Raw genomic sequence first — 14,208 nt, 5'->3', positions numbered from 1 at the left:
AAGGAACGGGAGCTAGAAGTTGCGCAGGTGCGCCAGCTCGCGAGGCGTGCCGTCCTGCCACCGCCCCACCACCTCGGGCAGCTGCGCCACAATCGTCTCCACGCCGGCAGCGCTGGTGGCGATGGAGGCCTGCAGCACGGCGCAGCACGCAGGAAACATGTTGAATTGGCACTTCTAGAGCACAGCCTGACGCAGCCTGCATGCAGCAGGTAGCCGTCCTGTCCTTCCCAGCAGGCAGGGTCGGGAGGGCAGCTTGTGCTGGGCGCACCTGCGCCCCCTCCAGCTCCCAGGTCAGGTGCTGCACCTCGCGCTTGGACCACTCCAGCTGCCGCTCAGCTTCCACCCGCCTCGCCTGCTCCGCCTTGGCCTCCTGCATAGCGAGGGCAGGCATCACAGCAGCCGGCTGTTGGCAACTGCAGGCACAGAGCTGCTGCTGCAGCTGCGATGCACAGCCTCCATGTCAGGCCAGCCGGCCAGAAGCCAACAAGTGCAGCGGCACGGCAGCAGGTGGTGCGCCCAGCAGCAAAGCCCACCTCTGTGGCACTGGCGTATGCCTTCTCCAGCATGGAGGTACGGCTGCGGAGCGTGCCGAGCTCCGAGTGCTCGGCGGAGGAGCCGTACGCCGCCTCCAGCTGGCCCACAGCACGCGCCCGCTCCAGCTCCGCAGCCAGCGCGCGCGCCTCCTTCTGCGCCGCGCTCAGCGCCGCTTGCATTCTGCGCTGCTGCCCCCGGAGCGACATGGCATCCTCCTGCGCAGTCTTCCACGCCTTCTCAACCAGAGCGTTGCGGCCGTGGGACATGCTGAGCAGCGCCTTGGCCGCCGCCGCGTCCTTCTGCGCCGCGTTCAGCTCAGCAGACAGCGCAGACGCCTCCTCCTGCGCCCGGCTCAGCGCGGCCTCCAGCTTGCGCTGCTGCTTGCGCAGCTGGGCGGCGTCCTGCAGGTGGACGAGGCGGCCAGGAGCGAGCATTCAGAAAACCAAAGAGTGGCTCCAGCTTTGCACTGGGCACGGCCGTGGGCCACCATGCAGCAGACCAGCGCCCCTGGCCTCCTGCACACACTTCACCACACACACCTGTGCCTCCATCATGGAAGCGGCATAAGACTTCTCCAGCATCGCGGTGCGGCTGCGCAGGGAGTCCAGCAGAGCATAGGCATCAGCCGTGCCCCGCTGCGCCTCCTCCAGCTGCGTGCCGAGAGCCTGCGCCTCCTCCAGCTGCGCCGCCAGCGCCCGCGCCTCCTGCTGCGCCTGGGTCAGGGCGCTCTCGAGGCTGCGCTTGTCGCTGCGCAGCTGGCTGGCCTCCTGTAGGCCGGGTGGAGGTGCAGGCCAGGCAAGGCGATTGCGGTGTACTGCGCAGATGCTGTGCAGCAAGCAAGCAGACGCGGCAAGTGCGCAGCGTTGCAGAACGCAAGGGCAACGCCCGCCGACGGGCGGCCAGCTGTGGCAGCAGCAGCGGCAGCGCGCGAGGGACGGCACCAGGGCGGCCGTGCTCCTGCTGGTTCCGCACCTCATTGGCCTGAGCATACGCCTTCTCCAGCATCGCGGTGCGGCCCCGCGCGGCCGCCAGCGCCGCGCTGGCCTCCGCCGCCTCGTGCTGCGACTGCTCCAGCTGCGTGTTGAGGTAGGCGGCATCCTCCTGCGCCCGCGCCAGCGCCAGCTCCAGGCTGCGGCTGTCGGCCGCCGCCAGCTGCGCGTCCTGCAGGCAGAGGGGCGCCCCGGGAGGGAGGAGGGCATGAAGCAGCAGCATCCAATGCGGCCGAGCACCAAAGCCTCTCTTCATGCTACCGTGGACCGCACGTCCCCCACCATAGTGACCACAGCATACACTCCCCCACACAGAGAAGCAGGAAGAACACACGCAGGCCTCGCCCAGCCCCGGCCTCACCTTGGAGGCCTGCAGCGCCTCATTCCACGCCTGCTCCAGCACCTCGCTGCGGCTGTTGGTGGCCTCCAGCAGCGCGTGGGCGTCGGCCACCTCGCGGTGTGCCGCCTGCAGCTGCGCCTGCAGCGCCGCGGCCTGGTCCTCCAGCTGCAGGTACTCGCGCCGGTTCAGCGCCGCCTGCACGCATGTGCACAGCAGGCGGTGTGTGCAAACGCGCAGTGCAGAACATCCGCACAGGGCGCACCCAAAGGGGTGTCGGAGAGTAGGGCAAAATGGCTGGCCAGGCATCGACGGCCAGCAGGCGAGGCCGGCCGCGGCGATGGGGCCGCGGCAGCTGATGGCGTGTTGTGAGCCCCACACCACCACACCGCCACTACACACAAAACACACCTCCGACTCCATCCTGTTGGCCGCCTGCTGCAGGCGCTGGCGCTCGCGGACCTCCGCATCCACCCGCGCCTCCAGGCTGGCCGCCTGCGGCGACAGGTCGGGAGGCAGGCAGGTGCTGAGGCAGGCAGCGGCACGTCGTCAGCACACACACAGCGGCTACCTCGGTGCTCCAACACCAGCCCCTGTGCACTCGGCACATTGATGCTCATGGGTCCATGCAGTCACCCCGCTTCTTCGCCAGCCAACCACCAGCACCTGACCAAACACCATACAGAACACCCCAACAGCCCTTGCCCCGCCCGCACCTTTTGCTGCGCCGCCACCAGCTGGCTCTCCACTTCCAGCCGCCCCTCTGCCTCGCGGCTGAGGTCGTCCTGGAGCACCTGGAAGGCAGACATGAACTCCTGCAGCACACCAAGAGGCAGGGCAGGGCAGGGCAGGTGTGGCGCATGGGTCATCCAAGGGCCAGCTCGGGGCAAGCAGCAGGAGCAAGTGAGGGGCAAGGCAGGTGAAGGGCAGTCGTGCCGCATGGCCATGCCGCTGTAGGAGCCGTCAGGCACGCGGCCGCTGCCGCCTTGCCTGCGCCTTGGCGTTCATCTGCAGCTGCAGCAGCGCCAGCTCCTGCTGCTGGAGGTCCTGCGGGTCAAGGAGAGCGGCAGGGCAGAGGCGTGCTGGCGCCCTTGTTGAGGAAGAGCCGCCCTGCACGGTGTGCCTGTGCTCTGCAGGACTGTGCTCTGCATACGGCAAGGGCATCCATCAGCAGCCCTCCCGCCTCGCAGCACCCGCGGAACCTCACCTGCAGCGCCGCCACCTCCTTCTTCAGCTGCTCCAGCCGCACCCGCTGCTGCCCCCTCTCGCGCTTGGCGCTGGCCGTGGTCGCCACGGCCGCTGCGCTGGTGGCAACGGCCGTTCCGCCCAGCAGCGGCACCGCATTCTGTACCGAGGCCTGCGCCACCTGCGCCGCCGTCGACAGCACCTGGGGCGGCAGAGCTGCAGGCACCACGCCCGTCTGCACTACGCCGGCCGCCATTGCGGCCACGCCGGCCGCTGCCAGGGCCGAAAAAGTAGTGTTCAGGCCCCCGTTGGGCTCGCCGGTTTCCTGGCTGTCGGCGGAGCTGGCCGCACGGGCAACGCCCGGCCGGCCGGGCAGGCGCCTGCTCTGCAGCCGGGGCGCTTGTCGCACTGCGGCGCCCGAGAGGGGCGCAGCAGCTGGCTGGGTCATCTGCAGGGCGCTCCTCTGCATGGCTCCGCGGCTGCAAGCGGCACTGGGGCCCAAATGCACAGCATGCAGCGGGCCGTTGGCCTCAAGTATGCGTGCCCTCCGCAAAGTCGCGCCATGCATGGCACAGCACAGCATACGAAACAGTGTGTTTGCCAAGTTGCAGCGACAGTCGGAGATACCAGCAGACCATCGTTTGGTCGCGAGGGAGAGGGCGCACCGCAGCCGTCAGTGGCGGGCGGTGGCAGCGCTCAGCGCCCTTTGCATCCCGTCAGAGGGCGGCTTTCTCATCCGCCGGGGCCATGTTCGACACAGACACACCCCAGCTGCCCATTGTCGTGGAGCACGCCATGTTAGTCGGGGCGCTCTGTGCAGTCAGCGAGGTCAACCGCTCGACCGCCGACAGCCTCTACCCCCAGCGACCCGCATCTGATCATCTGCTGCGCTTTGTTGCAGGGACATATGTTTCCTGCCCTGTGCAGCCTTGAAGCGTGGCAGGCAATTCCCTCTGTGCTCGGCAGTCCCAACTTCCGCATGCCAACACATGTGATGCCTGCTCTCACTCAGAGGGCCCAAAGCTAGTGTCTTTCTCAATCCACTGCATCCCAGGGCATCGCGAATGCACGACGCGCAGCTCCGAAACCAGCGATTCTACGCCAGCTTTTCTCAGAGTGGTAGACATGGCCACCGGGCTGCCGCCTGGCCAGCCTTTGCAGCAGGCTGCGGGCCAATTACACAACCAGCAAAGGCGTTGCATATCCCAACTGATCCACAAACAAGCCAGCAGGCACAGAAGTCATGGTGCTGCAGCAGCAGCGCGCCTGGGTGTGCAGCGCGGGGCGGGCTTCAGTGCGTCAGCCAGCGGCCACTAGGCCTCACAACCGGCGCGCAGCCTGCCGGGGAGGTGCTCCAGTCCGCTCCACCAAGGATGGCTGTTCAGCGGAGCAGCAGCCTCCTGAGCCACCCCAGAGGGCGTCTCCTCTGCTGAGGGCGGCGGCAGGCATTCTGGCAGCTGGCTGTGTCGCAACGGGACACCAGGTGGGTCGCCACAGGAGGAATGCCTGCCGGCGCCGGCGCCTCTCCAACGGCCGTGGCATTCTGGCAGCAGGCCTGTCCGCTTGCATCTCTCGCACCCACCACATGGGCCATCCAGAATTGAGTGCTGCTCGTCATCCCTGGCATCCCAAGGTGCAGGCGGTGGCGGCAACGGCGGCAGCGGAGGCCACAGCCGCTGACCCCTCGGCCATAGTCGTGCCGCTGCTGGGCGGGGCTGCGGCAACCACCACCGCCCTGGCAGTCGCCACCAACGTGCGAGCCCGCCAGGCCCAGGAGAAGCAGCGGGAGCGCCTGGCCAAGGTGCGCGGCTGGGCCTGCTGCCAAACCTGCGGGCAAGCCTGCCACCAGGTCGCTGCTGTTATGTGGAGCATGCTTCTGCCCGCCATGCCGATCTGCTGTGCCTGCTGTGTTCTGTGTGCAGCTGCGCGTGGAGGTGCAGGCGCTGCAGAATCTGCAACGGGAGGAGTTGGCGCTGCTGGCGCTTCAGATGAAGAGCAAGTCCTCGGTGAGAGGCCGCCGCCCCCACTGCAGCCCCTGCGTGCTGCGTATGGCTGCGCCGCTGCGGCTGCCATGCCAGCAGCTGTGCAGCTTAGCGGATGGGTGACAGGCTGGCTGATGGACTAGCTTGTTGGATTGGCGCTGGCTGCCCGGCACCTGATGGCTGCCGCATCTGGAGAGTCTTGCACCCTGCACACCACCAACCCCTCCGCCCCTGCAGGAGTTCCAGGATGCCTGGGGCAGCCTGCAGGGCGGGGCGTCTGGCGAGTCGCAGCACCAGGCTCACCAGCAGGGCAGGCTGGCGCACGCGCAGCAGCAGGTGGGTGGGTGGCAGGCGGTGTGGAGCTAGGCATCTGTCAAGCCTGGCACCGGAAGGACCGTGTGGACAGCAGCCCCAAAAGCTGCTGAGAAACAGCCTCAGTGTGGCTGCCGGCGGCCTCAGGATGTGCCAGCCGCCCAGCAGCCTGCCCCTGGGCGCATGCCTTGCACCTGCAGGCAGCGGGCTGGGGGTCGCGAGCGGAGGTGGAGGCGCGAGACCGGCAGCGCGTGCAGCTGGCAGCCGGCGAGCTCGAGGAAGAGGTGCGCCAGCCGCCTTGCGCCGTGCTGTCTGCTTTTCCTGTCTTGTGCTGGTGCTGCCCCGCTGCATGTGCCTCCGGCCTGCCTGCATGTGCCGCCGTTCGGAACAGCCGCGCTGCTGCACCTGCTGGTCTTGCCTGCCCGCGCTGCTCCTGCTGGCCGTTGGTTCACCAGTTCACCGCCCCTGCACCTCGTGTCACCTGCAGGCCGTGTCGATGCAGAAGGCGTACCGGCAGCTGCAGGACAAGGCGGCGGAGCTGGCGGTGCGGCTGGAGGAGGCGCGGCGGGAGGTGGCTGACGCCAACGCCCAGCTGGCCGTGTCGCAGAGCCGCGTCCAGCTGGTGGAGAAGGCGTGGGCTGGCGCGCTGCAGGCGGCCGAGGATGCCAAGGCCCTGCAGCAGGACAACAGCTGGCTGCAGGGCGAGCTGCGGCAGGCGGAGGCGTCGGCGGCGGCGCTGGCGGCGGAGGCGGAGGAGGCGCAGGCGGTTGCCGCCGCCGCGCGGGCAGAGCTGGCCACGCTGCAGGACCGCACGGGCATGCTGGAGGAGGCCTGGAAGAAGGCGGCAGAGGTGGGAGCGGCGCTGGGCCTTGGGGGCGCCGGGTTTGCTTTCCAGGAGTTTTTTCGCTCGCCACGTGTGAACAGATGCCCACACGGTGCCTCTGTGCCAGAGGCTGTTTTGGCTGGAGGCAGCCAGCCAGGCTACCATCCCCTGCCTGGCTGTCTCACACGTCCCTGTCCGTGCCCCGCCTGCCCCCCGCAGGAGGCCAGCCAGCTGCGCAGCGAGAAGCGCAGCCTGCAGGACGAGCTGGCGCAGGCGCAGCAGGAGGCGCGGGCGCTGGCGGCGCAGCTGGAGGACACTCGGGCGCTGGCGGCGCGGCTGGAGGAGGCGCAGCGCGAGACGGCGGCAGCCAACTCGCAGCTGGAGGCCCTGCGCAGCCGCACCGCGATGCTGGAGAAGTCGTATGCCGCTTCCATGATGGAGGCACAGGTGTGCTGGTGCTGGGGCAGGCGCCCAGCCATGCGCGGGCCCTGAATCGTGGGCTGTTGTAAAGCAGCAGCTGCAGGCCTCGCTTGTGTCTAGCCTCATTGCCTGCCCTTGATCTACGCCGCCCCGCAGGACGCCGCCCAGCTGCGCAAGCAGCAGCGCAAGCTGGAGGCCGCGCTGAGCCGGGCGCAGGAGGAGGCGTCCGCGCTGTCTGCCGAGCTGAATGCGGCGCAGAAGGATGCGGCGGCGGCCAAGGCGCTGCTCAGCATGTCCCACGGCCGCAACGCTCTGGTGGAGAAGGCGTGGAAGACTGCGCAGGAGGATGCCATGTCGCTCCGGGGGCAGCAGCGCAGAATGCAGGCGGCGCTGAGCGCGGCGCAGAAGGAGGCGCGCGCGCTGGCTGCGGAGCTGGAGCGGGCGCGCGCCGCAAACCAGGAGCTGGAGCGGGCGGCGAGCGGGGCAGGCGGGGCAAGCGCCGAGCTCAGCACGCTGCGCAGCCGCGCAGAGCTGCTGGAGAAGGCATACGCCAACGCCACAGAGGTGGGCTGAGCATCGGCTGGGCCGCTGCTGTTTGCGTGTCGACTTGTGGTTGACTCACATCACGCGTACGAAGGGTTTGTGTTGCATCTTGCCGCCCTGGCCTGCCAACTGTGCTGCTGCCCGCTGCCGCTGTGGCAGGAGGCCAAGGCGGAGCAGGCGAGGCGGGCGGGGGCGGAGGCGGAGCTGTACTGGCTGCAGCAGCAGGTGCAGCAGCTGAGCGAGGAGCTGCAGCAGACGCAGGTGAGGCGCGGGAGCGGCCTGGGGAGCGCCGCCCGTTGCCGTGGCCGTGCCACCTGCCTGGCGCAGGCGCCGCTCGCCGCTCCTGCCCAGCTTCGCGCGTCTCTCCTGCCCAGCTTCTCGTGTGAGGCAGGGTGGTGTGCCGTGCCGCGCCGGCGCCATGCCCCCTCCCTGACCCGCTCCCGCCCCTCTGGTGCCAGCAGGCCTCGCTGGCCAACGGCTCCCACGGCTTCGACTCGTTTGTGAGCCACATGCAAGACTCGCGCGTGCCTGCACAGGCGTGGTGAGGCGCCCGGCGCTGCACAGCGCCCAGGCACTGCAGCCCGCTGGGCGCCCCGGCACACCGCACATCCTTGTTCCCAGCTTTAGACTGGATTTTGGTGCAGCTCCCCTGACCCCTTGTACACTCTTCGGTTCCCGAAGGCGCCACTCGCTCGCCCGCGCACCGGGCTTCACATTTCCTCTGCGTCTTCTGTTGAAGCCTTGCCGCGCCGCATCTGAGAACGCGCAGTGCTCGTAGAGGAACCTTCCAAGTTGCGCTTGCATTTGATTTCCTACCTCAGTCAATCCGATAAAACCTTGCACCTTTTTCCCGCAGCCGCTTGCCTTTCCTGGGCCCCAACACCCTGCCCATACATGGGCATTGTTTTTTTTCTTTGAACCCCATACATGCAACAATAAAACAGCACTGGGAATCATAGAATCAAGAATCAATTGAACGCTAAAGGACCGTATGGCGCAGCGACGGCACTGCTTGGCACAGCAGTGCTTGGCACAGCAGTGAGGTGCCCCTCGCCCTCCTCCTCAACGCAGGCGGTACGGCTGGCGCTGGCTGGCCAGGCTGACCAGGCTTGAGATCCGCCTCCCCTACACTCCATCTGAACCCTGCAGGGAACAGGGGACAGCCGGCAGGGCAGTGAGTCACGGGCTGCAACGGCGCCACGGAAGTCACGCCGCCAACGGAGCTGCACGCAAATGGGGAGATGGCCGACAGACATAGATCCCAAGAATGAAACAGCCAGCCAGCTGACGCAGTTGCCACGCACCGCCAGGGGCTGCGACTGGGGCTGCGCTGCAGCGGCAGCCGCACGCAACCGACGGCACTCTGGCTTGTGGGCACGCCATTGCGCGTGGGAGCAGGCCTCGCTGCAGTACCTCACGGCGCGGCACCTGCGCAGCAGGATGCAGGCGGGGCGGTGCATGGAAGCACTGAGACGGCCAGGCAGGGTGGACCCATGACACAGGCAGCCTTAAAGCTGCGTGACAGCATCTCTTCCCATCCAGCCCAGCACACTGCTTACCTGCTGCAGCGTCGCAGGCCGTGCGTGTTGCCGCACCCGTCTGCTGCACACACCCTGGCAGCGCTGAGTCTTGCATCTGCTGCATCCGCTGCCGGTGCCTCTGCTGTGGATGCGGCTCCTGCTGCTGGGTGTGCCGCATTCCCTGCCTCTGTACTCGAACTGGCCGCTGATGCCTCTGGCTGCCCGGCATTGGACAGGAATCTCAGCACATCAGCTGCAACCTTCCGCACCTCGTCGCTTGCGCTGCTGCTGTGCAGCAGCTGTAAGGCAGGGATGCCTCCAGCTGCCGCAATGGCGGCGCTGTTGCTGGGGCTGTCCTCAGACAAATTGAAGAGCGCTGTGGCTGCTCGCTGATGAACCACCTCGCTGCTGCTGCTGCGCAGGAGCTGCACCAGGACAGGAATGCCACTGCTTCCACAATGGTGCTGTCGCTGCTGGGGCTGTCAGCGCACAGATTCACGAGCGCCCCGGCTGCTTCGGCCTGCACTGTCTCGTTGCTGCTGCGCAGGAGCTGCAAGGGCTGAGACGCCGCCAGCTGCAACAATGGCGACGCTGTTGTCAGGGTTGGCGATGCTTAAATTGTGCAGCACCATGGCTGCACGCTCCTGCACTGTCTCGTCCAAGCTGCTGCGCAGGTGCCCCAGGAGCACAGGAATGGCGCCTGCGTCCACAATGGCGGTGCAGCGGCAGGGGCTCTCAGCAGACAGATTAGCAAGCGCCGCGGCTGCGGCCGCATGCACTGCATCGCTGCTGCTGCTGCGCAGGCGCTCTACAAGGAAAGGAATGCCGCCGGCTGCAGCAATGGCTGCTTTGTTGTCTGGGCCTTCGCTTGCCAAATTGCTCAGTGCCCAGGCTGCTGCCTCCAGCAAAGCCGCGCTGCTTCGAGCGCTGCCCAGGCACTGCACCAGCGCCGGGATACCGCCTGCCGCTACATTGGCTGTGCTGCTGGCCTGGCTGGAAGAGAGATCAGCCAGGCTTCGGGCTGCTTCAATCTCGCTGCGTCTGCTGCTGCCGCGCAGGCGCCTCACAACTGCATTGATATTGGTCGAGGCTGCCATCGCCAGAGCAGCGGACTGCGAGCGGCGGCGGGGCGCGGGCGGGGCAGGGCAAACAAGTTGAGGCGGCGGCCTCAGGGTGGCCTACATACAGCTCGCAGGCGGGCGTTGCCAGCACCACATTCGGCGCTTCCGGGTGCTATTCACTCACTCACTCACTTCCAGGTGCGTGATCGGCACCGTTTGCCTAGGCCAATCACCTCTCCACAGGCTTCAGAGTGGGGCAGGGGGCAGATCGAGCCAGCAGCGAGATAGGCCCCCGCTTTCAGGCGCGGCTGCAAAGAGGGCGCATCGCGCGCGCCACGCCGCCCGCCTGCGAGCGCGCCTCCACCTGGAATGTGGTTGTGCTCCCCTACCTGATGGTGCTTCCCAGCTGCTGCCACCAGCGCATGTACTGCATGCATGTCACACGGAGAACTTGCAAGGCGGCCGCCGCGTCGGAGAGCGGCCCCGCAGCGAATCGCTGACGGGTTACCGCCCCCCTCGCCTGGCCTGAAGCTGCCTCGTCAGCCTGGCCGGGGGGCTGGCGGGCCCCTCTCTGAGACACCCTGTGCCAGAACTGAGTTATCACACGGTTTCTAATCACCACCAAGCTCAGCATGTCCATCCACGAGGCAGCCCAGGCCAGCCTGCTGGCAGCGGAGGCGTGGGGCCTGGCGGCCGCCGCCACCCTCGGCGCCGCCAACAAGCTGGCGGCGGCCTGGTTTGGACTCTGCGTGCGCGCCCCGCTGCGGCTGGCGCTCAGCGTGGCTGGGGTGAGATGGGCTGGGAGCCGCTCAGCAGCTGGGACCGCCTTGGACGCCCAGCAGGGGCCGAGTGTGAGGCCTGAGCAACTGGCGCTGGCCCGCGTTGCCCTGCAGCGCCTGACGCCCGTGTGGCTGCTGCCGCCAGTGCCGCGCGCCGGCACGACGTCGCGCCGCACGCCAGAGCGGCGCGAACATGGCGACGCTGCGGCCGAGCCTGCGACCGACCCTGCGCCTCCCATGCCGTCTACCTTTGGCGCTCAGCCCGGCTCGCTTCTTGGGGTGGGCACGCCAGAGAAGGCGCCTTCTGCTGGCGGGGCCCGCGCTACAGCAGCTGCGGCGACCGAGGAGGAGGAGGAGGAGGAGGCAGGCGCAGAGGGAGCGGCAGCCCGAGAGCTGGAGCAGCAGCAGCAGCAGGAGGAGGAGAGGGTTGAAGCCGGCTACGACCGGCTGCCATCGGTGCCCCCGCCGGCCTCTGCGGCGACAGGCAAGGGAGCAGCAGTCTGCCGCACATGTCCTGCACCCCCTGCCCCTCCCTCTGCTCTCGCCCCGCTTGTTCCTGTGCACTTGGCATGCCAGCAGCGCGCAGAGCAGTGCTAGCCTGCCTGCCCCTGCCGTGCCTACCTGCAGGCGGTAGCGCCCGGGACTACTTGTCTCGCCAGCTCAGCGAGCAGGAGCAGGAGCCGCTGCTGCTCAAGGTGCCCTCCTCCACCTCTGCCGCGGCAGGCGGGGAGGGGGGCATGGAGGGACAGGAAGCAGAGGCAGAGGAGCGAGTGTTAGGGGCGGCGGCTGCCACTGCAGCTGCCAGGGCAGAGGCCGAGGCAGCCGCCGACGCCGTGGCAGCAGAGGCCGCACTGGCGTTTGCTGCGGAGGCGGTGGCTGCCGCGGAGGAGGCAGAGGCGGCGGTGGAGGCGGCAGGACCGGGGAGCGGCGTGGTGGAGGAGGCTGCGGCGGCCATCGCATTTGCCAGGGCGGCGGTGGCGGTCGCAGAGGCCGCAGACGAGCTCTCCCTGGCCGCCTCTGCGGCAGCGGGCGAGGCCGACGCCGCCGCTGAGCTGGCAGCTGCCACCGGCGAGGGCGGGCCGGGCGGTCTGCAGCGGCTGCCGCCGCGCCCGCCATCCGTGGAAAACGCAGAGTGGGCCGACGAGCTGCTGGGCGGCGGCACAGCTGCACAGCCGCTGCCAGGGGGCTCCTGGCTGACCGAGGCGGGGCAGGACGCCAGCGGGGGCGGCGGCGGCGGCAGTGGTGGGGGTGGCGGGGCGTCGGAGATGGAGCCGCTTCCGCCTCTGGAGCAAGAGCCTGCGCTGCCGCCACTCGAGGCGCAGGCTGCCAGCCCCCAGGCCACGCCTCATATCCAGCTGCCGCCCGCGCTGCCACCGGTGGAACCAGAAATGATGCCGCCGCCGCCACCCGCAGGCTGGCCCCCTGCCCCGTCTGCTGGCCTGGGCCTGCCGCGCCACGCCCGCAACGAGCCCATGCTTCGCTCCGCGCCAGGCCTGCCCGAGGAGCTCCCCGCGGGCCCCTACCTGCGCAGCACCTACAGCCCTCTGAGCAGCTCCGGCGGCAGCGGCGGCGGCAGCCGCGGCGGCCGCGGCAGCGCCCCGCCTCCCGCCGCCACGGCGCCAGCTGGCGGCGCGGCGGCGCTGCCCCAGACCTCGGCCCGCAGGCGGCCGGCTTCACCTCGGGTCCCGCTTATCTGGTGCCAGTACCGCCGGTACCGCTGGTCGAGCTCATGGCCGCCTCTCCCGACCCAGAGGCCCTGCCGCTGCCGCTCAGCACCGGTGGCGCGCTTTCTTCCCCTGCCGCCGCCGCCGCCGCTGCCGCCGCCCCAGACCTGGGTCTCAAGGCCGCTGGCCTGGCCCCTCCCTCCCTGGCAGTCGGCGCGGCACCTGCCTGGGGCAGCCAGGGCTCCAGCGGCAGCAGTACCGGCGGTACTGCCAGCGGCAACCCCTTTGGCCCCTCCACCCCGCCGCTGACCGCCCCCATGCCCGCGCCCCCTCCGCCGCTGCTGCCGCCAGGCAAGCGGCGCTGGAGCACAGTCTGCTGGCATGCACCTACCCCGCTGTGGTCTCTGTCTGGGGCGGACCCCAGAGCCGGCTGCTGCCTGCTGACCGCGCCCCCCCTCCTCTCCTCCCTCCCTGCGGCGCAGGGTCCGTCCTGCCGCCGCCCGCCGACCGCGCTAACACGGCGTTTGCGCTCGAGCTGGCAGCAGCAGCCGACGACCTGGTGGCCGGCACTGGTGGCGCGTAGTGCTAGCAGCGGGGGAGCCGCGGCGGTGGAGTCGCACCACAGTATGCAGCAGCCTGCGCGCTGCTGCCGCGCAGCCAGCTCCTGCTCAAGCTGCAATCTGATCGAGCAGCTGCCTGTCTGACAGGGCAACACAAGTGTGCGAGAGGGTGCAGTGTGCCCTCCAGCCCCCGATTGAGGAAGTATCCCCGCCCTCGCTGCTTGCGTGTCTGTTTCTTCGTTACAATCAAATGTTTTTGGTGGTGGGGTTGGGGTTCTCGGAAGCAGATCAGGCATTAGAATGTGAGCCCAGCCCTTAAAAAACTGACAGGAAACGTGCCAAGGAGGATGCGTGTGGTGAGAAGCAAAGCAAGGTAACAGGAGGGCGGCGGGGCGCGCCCCGGGCAGCTGAACGGTCACGCAGCCAGGTGTCCGCGCGTGTTCAGGGTTTGAGTTTCGGCCGCGCGGGCAGCTCGACCCAGGGCCGCGGGCAGCCAGCCGCCTGTGCACCCGGGCGCCACCGCGGTTGCGGCAACGCCGGAGCCGTGCAGCTGCTGCTGCGGCGGCGGGGCTCAGGTATGTTGAGCCTATGGCTTAGTCCACCTCCTCCATGCGGCTGCCCTCATCCACATTCTCCTCCAGCTCCGGAAGCTCCTCGGCAGCCGCCTCCTCGCCGCCCACGTCCTCGTCGATGGACAGCCCCAGCTTGACCATGCGGTAGATGCGGCCGGCAAAGGTGTTGGGGTCTCCAGGGAGAAGCCTGCGGGGAGGAAAGGAGGGGAGGAAAGGAGGTGAGGAAAGGAGGAGGTGAGGAAAGGAGGGAGGTGAGGAAAGGAGGGAGGTGAGGGAAGGCAGCGCAGGGTGAGGGAAGACAGCGCAGGGTGAGGAAAGGACCAGGGGCAAAGGAAGGAGAGGCGGGAAGGCCGAGGCGAGACAAAAGGAGCAAAGGGAAGGGTTGCAGGCGGGCCCCGGCGAGAAGCAACGGGTGGGGCTCCGCACGGTGGTGCCGCCGCCAGCCCCCAGCCACACATCCACCACCCACCCACCCACACGCACGCACAACCGGCAGCCACCCGCAGGCACCCACCCGAGGCCAGCAGGCTGGTGTCGAACAGCAGCTGCACCAGGTCCTTCACCGTCTTGTCGCCCTTGTCCGCCTCAGACCGCTTGCGCAGCTCCTGCGGGCGGGGTGGGGGGGGGCAAGGCAGGGGGCAGCGTTCAGCACAGCCTCGTGGCAGCAGAGGCGGGGCGGAGCAGGGCGTGTGGGAGGCCTAGCAGCAGCCAGCGGCAGCGCCAGCAGCGTCCGCCAGCAGCAGGCTCGGCTGCAGCCAGCGCCCGACTGTGCACAGCCAGCCAGCGCCATGCCCCCCCCCACACACGAGCACACCACACCCCAAACCCCCACACGACCCACCTCCATGATGGCGTTGGTGGGGTTGATCTCCAGCGTCTTCTTGCTGCTCATGTAGGCGGACATGGAGGAGTCGCGCAGGGCCTGCG

General features: G+C 68.8%; 4 protein-coding genes across 4 annotated transcripts in view; 1 reads left to right on the top strand and 3 right to left on the bottom strand.

Moving 5' to 3' along the window:
• Positions 1–12: 12 nt before the first annotated feature.
• Positions 13–3,539, bottom strand: CHLNCDRAFT_57529 (expressed protein; the record flags this gene model as incomplete). Its single annotated transcript, XM_005848672.1, has 10 exons — positions 3,068–3,539; positions 2,851–2,907; positions 2,577–2,675; positions 2,272–2,355; positions 1,885–2,058; positions 1,507–1,695; positions 1,074–1,301; positions 534–935; positions 269–370; positions 13–129 (listed from the first exon to the last, which is right to left on the bottom strand). Exons 1-10 carry the CDS (start codon positions 3,512–3,514, stop codon positions 13–15), a joined length of 1,899 nt encoding a protein of 632 aa, XP_005848734.1. The 5' UTR covers positions 3,515–3,539.
• A 749-nt stretch (positions 3,540–4,288) lies between these two features.
• On the top strand, positions 4,289–8,065 carry CHLNCDRAFT_57528 (expressed protein; the record flags this gene model as incomplete). Its single annotated transcript, XM_005848879.1, has 10 exons — positions 4,289–4,528; positions 4,685–4,846; positions 4,968–5,051; positions 5,265–5,363; positions 5,540–5,623; positions 5,827–6,189; positions 6,382–6,609; positions 6,739–7,146; positions 7,285–7,386; positions 7,587–8,065. 10 exons carry the CDS (start codon positions 4,289–4,291, stop codon positions 7,668–7,670), a joined length of 1,854 nt encoding a protein of 617 aa, XP_005848941.1. The 3' UTR covers positions 7,671–8,065.
• Positions 8,066–8,250: 185 nt separating this feature from the next.
• Positions 8,251–11,440, bottom strand: CHLNCDRAFT_51623 (hypothetical protein; the record flags this gene model as incomplete). The annotated part of the gene is made up of 6 exons (XM_005848671.1): positions 8,251–8,268; positions 8,915–9,070; positions 9,236–9,757; positions 9,899–9,950; positions 11,107–11,194; positions 11,338–11,440. The coding sequence occupies 6 exons, from the start codon at positions 11,438–11,440 to the stop codon at positions 8,251–8,253; spliced, it is 939 nt and encodes a 312-aa protein (XP_005848733.1).
• A 1,495-nt stretch (positions 11,441–12,935) lies between these two features.
• The window catches only part of CHLNCDRAFT_57527 (hypothetical protein), a gene marked incomplete at its 5' end in the record, with an annotated part of 8,309 nt that continues 7,036 nt past the window's right edge, over positions 12,936–14,208 (bottom strand). The window contains 3 exons of the mRNA XM_005848670.1: positions 12,936–13,468; positions 13,796–13,886; positions 14,123–14,203. Of these exons, the coding sequence (XP_005848732.1) occupies positions 13,296–13,468; positions 13,796–13,886; positions 14,123–14,203 (345 nt within the window). The 3' untranslated portion in view covers positions 12,936–13,295. The remainder of the gene's footprint in view (positions 13,469–13,795; positions 13,887–14,122; positions 14,204–14,208) is intronic.

Source organism: Chlorella variabilis, assembly GCF_000147415.1.
Source record: "Chlorella variabilis unplaced genomic scaffold CHLNCscaffold_7, whole genome shotgun sequence".
Lineage (NCBI taxonomy): Eukaryota > Viridiplantae > Chlorophyta > Trebouxiophyceae > Chlorellales > Chlorellaceae > Chlorella > Chlorella variabilis.
The sequence above is the reverse complement of the archived record's forward strand: the minus strand, read 5'-3'. Positions and strand labels throughout refer to the sequence as shown.